Source organism: Bidens hawaiensis, unplaced genomic scaffold, assembly GCF_021521415.1.
Source record: "Bidens hawaiensis isolate Kalapana, Puna unplaced genomic scaffold, B.hawaiensis_p1.1 tig00000237_1, whole genome shotgun sequence".
Taxonomy (NCBI): domain Eukaryota; kingdom Viridiplantae; phylum Streptophyta; class Magnoliopsida; order Asterales; family Asteraceae; genus Bidens; species Bidens hawaiensis.
Genome location: NW_027491021.1, coordinates 3401624 through 3409146, shown reverse-complemented (window position 1 = coordinate 3409146; position 7523 = coordinate 3401624). Strand labels below are relative to the sequence as shown.

At 32.2% G+C, this 7523-nt stretch overlaps 1 protein-coding gene across 1 annotated transcript; it reads right to left on the bottom strand.

Annotated features, from left to right (window-relative positions):
* Nucleotides 1-1383: 1383 nt before the first annotated feature.
* Nucleotides 1384-2958, bottom strand: LOC143604044 (ubiquinol oxidase 2, mitochondrial-like). Its single transcript, XM_077080667.1, has 4 exons — nt 2572-2958; nt 2365-2493; nt 1571-2059; nt 1384-1478 (listed from the first exon to the last, which is right to left on the bottom strand). The coding sequence occupies exons 1-4, from the start codon at nt 2887-2889 to the stop codon at nt 1419-1421; spliced, it is 996 nt and encodes a 331-aa protein (XP_076936782.1). The 5' UTR covers nt 2890-2958; the 3' UTR covers nt 1384-1418.
* Between the last annotated feature and the right edge of the window lie 4565 nt (nt 2959-7523).

Here is a 7523-nt window from a genome sequence, read left to right as displayed (position 1 = left end):
AGCTCTGATACCAATTGTAGGTTCCCTGGACGGATCACACGAGATATCCCGATATACACAGGTGCGGAATCCCTGTGTAGATCGTTACGGACGTAGAACACAAACACACGAACACACGAACACGATACGAACAAACTCACGTTATATTAATAACTCAACACGTGATATAATCACAGTTACAGACTCTCGATCTCACGTCACTTGACTCACTGATTTACACGTACATAAACTACTTCTAAAACGATAAGCCGTAACCTATATAAATACACGACAACTTCGCCTCAGGCGAAGTTGTCCATAACTTCGCTTGTTCAACAAGTTCGCCTAACTTCGCTTGGTTAACAAGTTCGCCTAAGCGAACTTGTCAACAACTTCGCTTTAAACAAACAAATACATAAACAATATTACATACTCGATTACAGACTTTAGACATATGAACTACTGACATTTATGCACCAACATTGTACTGGTTTTGACGGTCGTATTGTCCGTGATGGTTTTTGCTGGAGCCGAAACGACGCCGGTAAGAAAGTAGTCTAGGCCTAAGCCAATTAGGGTGGACTGCACATGACGTCTCGAAATAGAGTAGTTTTGAGGGGTTAGTTTGACAGTAAAGTGGGTGGAGGCGGTGACGGTAATGAGGTTTGTAGTGGAAGAAGCCATGGATGGAGACTTAAGAAAGAAAATAAGATGTGGATCGTTGTACTCTTTAGAGCATGTAGGCTCTGATTACCATATGAAATGAAGTATTTGAATATATTATTTCATTAAATTGAATACATAGTACAAGGATACATATAGCAACGAATACACATTTACAGGCTAAATTAAAGGGATATACTTGGAGACTATAATAACCCTTGACTAGAATGATCCTCTAGAATATTCTAACTATTTTGAATTTAAAGAAATTAATGTACTAGAATATTATTTGATTGTCATATTGTTAATAGTTACCTGCCTTCATATAAAGAAATTCAACATTTCTTTCAAAAGTGAAGAACTTTAAAGAAAATAAATGAAATATCCGACCACTCAACAAAGCCGCACCCACCATTCTTGTGGATCGAACAGAAGCCTAGACTAGATCTTTATGGCTTCTCTAATTAATATCTATAAATAACTTGTTTTTAGTAAGAGATGAATATTACCATACACATACACATACACATACACGTAATAGTAAACATGAAACTATGATAGCAAGTTTGAATTCATTTCACAACTGATTTTATTTTAACGGATAAGCAAACATTAAATATATATATATATATATATATATAAATCCAATCTATTCCTTGGAAATTAGTATGAATAAATTAATTAAAATAACAACATACGCATCTTAGTTTTATACAATAAATAGTTATTTATCTTACAACTACTTGCAGCATTTCAAATAGCTATAAACAGAATCTTTAGTGATACCCAATTGGAGCAGGATACTCCTTTAGCTCATGACCTTGACACTGAATGTCCTGAAACCAAACATATAACAAGATTAATTAATCATTACCAAGGACTTAATTAGATTTAGCCACCAAATAACGATCACTATTGAACAACTTACCGAAGCATAATGGTTAAGATCGCGGTGATGTGCTTCGTCTGCACGAATAACCCTAACCACATCTCTAAGTGTTGAGTTTTTCGGTAAGCACCAATAATCAATGGCAATAGCGGGTGCTGGAATATCTTCCATCACCCCTTTCTCGAGGTCGTTTAGGAACTCGGTATACGAGTTCACGGCCTCCTCCTCAAGGTAGCCGGTGATACGGTGAGCAAGTTTTGGTGATGCCAAATAGGCTAGGAAATATGCGTTGAAGAACACACCCTGGACTGCAAAGACAAGGGCGCGTTCGTGCCATTTTGGCTCATATACATCAATGAATGTCATGAGGTGCATTCGCTCGTTTTCAGCTTCTTCTAATAGGGCTTTGATCCAGCCACCACTTTGCTCGAACCGACGAAGTGATTTGGCGTGTAGCAACATCCCTCCAACCATTCCGGGTACTGCAGCGACGGTTTCTAGTAGAACCGCGTGGTGTATGTGTTTTTTCTGTATAGTAAATAGGGTCGGTATAAGTTATTAGTAGTGGATAAGGACAACATTTTCTCTATATGAGGAGATAGAGAGGTTGCTCCCACTAATATATTTGACTCCAAAAACATTTCCTTTGAGGCTTTTACAAAAGATCTTAATAAATAGAATTGTTATGTATACATATGCCTCGTATGCGTATAGATACAATACACCATACATAACGGAGGAACTACGACGACCAAAATCATTGCAATTTGCAAATGCATAACCACGATGATTTTGGTCGCCGCAAAACTCGTCACAGAAATGATCATATTTACCCGAAAATATAGCTGGGTGGGATACTTGAGGGCTTGAACGATCCCATAGGCAATTTTGTCATTCCAAGTGACCGGATTATGGTGCTTCTTGACATCGATTGTTGTATCTGCTTCATAAGCTTCCCATGGCTGTTACATAAAACATTCTTAGTTAAGTTTACTTTGATTATTACAATAAAACCATAGTTTGAGACCGCGATCACATACCCGAAAACAGTTCCATTTCCAAGCTGACCCGTCGGACTTTGTAAGTGACTGTGGAGTTATGCCCCAGTAGCTTGAAATCGCTTTTGTATCAGTGTCGTCTTTCTTGTCCTGGCTAGACTGGCTAGACCCTGAAGACGCATGCATGTTGTAGTTTCGAGCATGCTTGGTCAAAAGCCGGGTGGTTCCCATCATGGGAGCCTTGAGAGGTTCGGTAACTACTGAACCTGTAAAACTTGTAGTGGAAAACATACGCGTTCTTAGTTGCGTTAATAGCAAATGAGACGCCTTTGTTACTACAACTGTGCCGTTTTGATTCATTTGAAAGTCAAGAGATTGATAGAAAGTATTGAGAGGTGATAATTTGATGGTGAGGAATTTGATTGTGTGAGCTTTTATATATATATTTGGAGGTTGATCACATGATTCATGAATCATTTAGAAGGCACGAAAAAGGGTATATATTCAATATAAGTGGCTTATTATTAGTCAACAAGGAAAAGTCTTTGGTCAAGTGACGACAAGTTTGATTTGAAGCATTAGATGGTCAACTAAGAGGGTGTGTGGCCTAGCTTTTTTAGCAAAGCTTATAGCTTTTTTAGCTTATTTTATAAAATAAGCTTAATTTGAGGTTTGGTTTAGCTTTTTTAGTTTAGGCTTATAAGCTTATATAAGCTAATTTGAATAAGCTTATTTGAAGATGGTTTTTTAGCTTATTTGAATAAGCTTATTTGTTTAAGGGTGTAAATTACTCATTTGCCTTCAAATGATGATGGATTAATAATATTGAAGTAACTTATTACTATAACAAATTAAAAATGATGGATTTAACAACTTATTAAGATGTAAAATCAACTTGTAGAATATAAGCTAATCCAAACACTTAAAAAAAACTTATCAAATGATATAAAACAAGCTATAAGCTTCAAAAGGATATAAGCATAAGCACAAAAATATAAGTTAGGCCAAACACCCCCTAAGTGACGACTGACAAAAAGTTGGTTTCCTCGTCAATATAAAATTATAAATAAGTTATAGCATTTTTTTATTGTTTTTAAACAAATTAAAATTTTATTTGTTGTCAAAATATTTATGTGTGTGTGATAAATACTCGACTTAAATACAACTCACCAATCCGGTTTCAAATATAATTCAATGTTTGTGATTTTAATATTTATTAGCTAATTTTTATATATTTATAATTATATTTGTATATGTATTTTCATTATAGGGTCAAGTTATTCAATAAAAGCTAATAAAAATGAGAAGTGTGAGAAGCCATAAATAATTGACATGTGTTAAGTGTGGACCAAAAGAAAAAGGGTATAGAGGTAATTGTACACATTTTCTCTCTCCACATGCAAGACACATGTTAATACCCCTATCATTCTAGAACGTTTATAACTTTTTCGTATGATATCTTTTTTAAAAAAAAATTCATCATAATAACAAACGTTTTTTTATCTTTAATATGAGTATGATTTTTTTATATAAAATTTAAAACAAAAATCACGTCATTGTGTCTTTTCGCACACCATTGTGTCTTTCCGCTTATCATTGTATCTTTTTCGTCATTGTGTCTTTTCGCACACCATTGTGTCTTTTCGCACACCATTGTGTCTTTTTTCGTCATTGTTTCTTTTCGCTTATCATGGTGTCGTCTTTCGTCATTGTGTATTTTCGTACACCATTGTGTCTTTTCGCTTATCATTGTGTCGTTTTTCGTCATTGTGTCTTTTCGCACACCATTGTGTCTTTTCGCTTACATTGTGTCTTTTTTCGTCATTGTGTCTTTTCGCCTGTCATTGTGTCTTTTTTCATCATTGTGTCTTTTTTCGTCATTGTGCCTTTTCGCACACCATTGTGTCTTTTTGCTTATCATTGTGTCTTTTTTCGTCATTGTGTCTTTTGGCACACCATTGTGTCTTTTCGCTTATCATTGTGTCTTTTTTTCGTCATTGTGTTTTTTCGTCATTGTGTCTTTCAACTCATCATTATGTTTTTTTTAATGCTAATAACACCGTTGTGTAATAATAATATGTAAAAATAATGATAAAATAACAACAAATTATCTAGTACATAAAACACAATGATTAATACATCTTACACAATAACTTGAAATGTAAAACACAATGGTGAATATGTATTACACAATGATCTAAAACGTAAGACACAATGGTGAACAACATATTACACAATGACACAATGAACAACAAAAAAAAACACAATTAAAAACCCATTATTTTTTTGTTATTTTTATATAACAATATGATACTCATATTAAAGATAAAAAAACGCTTATTATTATGGTGAATTTTAAAAAAAAAATAATGTCGTATGAAAAATTTATGGACATTTTAAAATGATGGGGGAATTGACATGTGTCTTGTATGTGGAGAAAGAAAGCCAACAAAGGTGTGTTATTAACTTCATGCCATTTTCATTAATTTTTATTTATTAAATAATCCTAGTCATTCAAATCTAAAATCAATGGACTGGATTACTTCTCACCATTCTCATTTTTGTTGTCCTTTGTATTTTAACTTTACTCTTTCATTATTACTTTATATATAAAATGATATATGTTATTCAGTTATTTTTTTCATAAAAGTATATATATATATATAAGATCAGGATCATGAGAGAACTTTTTTGAAATTGAGAACCATGAGAACCATTTTGGAATACAAAAAACCCAAAAATAAAAAAATCATAAAATAAAAAAACACAAAAATGAAAAAAGTAAAAAAACCAAAATTCTTATTTTAACATCCCGGTTTAAAAAAAAAACTTGGTTTAGCCAAATTATATACACATATGTATAATATATACATATATGTACATTTACATGATTTTTTTATACACATGTGTATAATTTAAGATAAATGACACTGTACATATGTGTATATTACGTAACTAAAGATTAAATAAAATTTTTGTTATTTTTTGTTATATGATTTTTTTAAATATTTTTTAAAGGTGTTTTTAGTGGTCCAAAATGGTTGTTAAAGTTCTCAATTTGCAAATGGTTCTCTTAGGATCCTTACCCTATATATATATACATATATATATATCAATTACTAATTATTAAATATATATGTTTATATTAATATGATGAGTAGGGATGGTAACGGGTCAGGTTCGGGACAGGTATTGGTAATCCCATGCTCATACCTGCTTGTAAAATCGTGTCCCATACCCGGCCCATTACCCGTTGGGTATTTGTCGGGTAATTACCCCTCGGGTTTCGGCATACCCGCGGGTATCGGGTATACCCGTAGGGACTTTCAAGTACATTTTCTTACTCATTATATTTATTTTATACCTTTTATTCATACAAAAATTATTACAAAGTTAAATATAATGTATTCCATATACAAAAGTGTGGCAATAAATAAATAATATCATTATAACTTTTATATATATATATTTATATATGTGCTTTACAACCAAAGACATACAAAGAATTTTTTGGGTATACAATTCGGGTATGTAGTGCGGGTAAACGGGTATGTGTTTTAGGGTAATCGGGTCGGGTATCATATATTCTCATACCCGGACCGTACCCGCAAAAATTTTAAAAATCTAATCTCATACCCGGCCCATACCCATTGGGTTCGGGTATACCCGTCCCATTTGTTTTCGGTATACCCGTCGGGCTCGGGCTTTTTTGCCATCCCTAATGATGAGTATCATTATAGAACTGTTAAATTATTTAAGAACTTGAAGGAACCTTTGAAAACTAACGCTTTTTATAAAAAAATTTGTATGTTAATGTTATTTGAGTTTAGTTTTATTATTTTGTTATATCTAAATTTACGATTACAATCTTGAAAATTAGTTTTTATAACATATTTTTGTTTTGTTTTACACCTATGTAAATTTGTTAGTACATAAATTTTACACATATGTAAACTTGAGATTAATATATTTAATCAATTTTTTTATATAAAATATGATAAAAATACTCTTAAATAATGTTAATATATAAATAAAATTAAAAAAATGTTTGGTTGTGTAGAGTTCCCAAGAGTTCTTAACTTTTTTAGAGTTCTTAAATGATACCTATATTAATATATATAATTATAAAAAAATATATAAATGACAGGTTCGTTTAGGCTCGCGAGCCGGCTAGAGCTCGATAAGTGAAGCTCGGGCTCATTTATTAAACGAGCTTTCTTTTAGGCTCGAGCTCGAGCTCGGGCTCGTTTAAGCTCGGCTCGATCGAGCTTTTTCACAAACCGATCTCGAGTAGCTCGACTCGTTTGCAACCCTAAACAAACCTAACGCGAATTCAGTCAGTATTAATTAAGTTCGTTACGACACTGACACTAAATAAAAATAATAAAAAAAACTGTAGACCCCAAAAACAGTATTAACACACTTATAAAACAATTGAAAAGTGACTTGTGACACCGAATTTTGATTCATATATTTATGTATAATAATATGTTTAGGTCTAATGATAACTTCCATTAAACTTTTATACAATTATAAGTTTACCCTTTTACAAACTCTATAATAGTATACTAGGGTATAGACCCGTGTGAAAAAACATGTCAATAAACATAATAAATTTAAACAACAAATTCAAGCACACAAAACTTCTTCAACTTTCCGACCAAAACGGTAACCATTTACAATGTCTGGATATTAAAAGTTTAAGGTTACAGTAAGTTAGTGTACATCAAACCACAAAAAAACAAACAAAAAGATCTAAACATGTTCTTTCATACTAAACCACCGTCAACTTTTTCAAATATTCTAACAAAAGAAACTCATTTTGCTTCACTACCTGACAATTAAAAAAAACAATATTACCCAATTAAATATACCATTAAAATAATAACATGTTTAATAATGAAAGCCCGTGTTACACGTGGATGAAAGTTATAATAAAAGTAAAAAAAATAACATGTAATACATAAATTGAGTTATTTTATATAATGATTTTT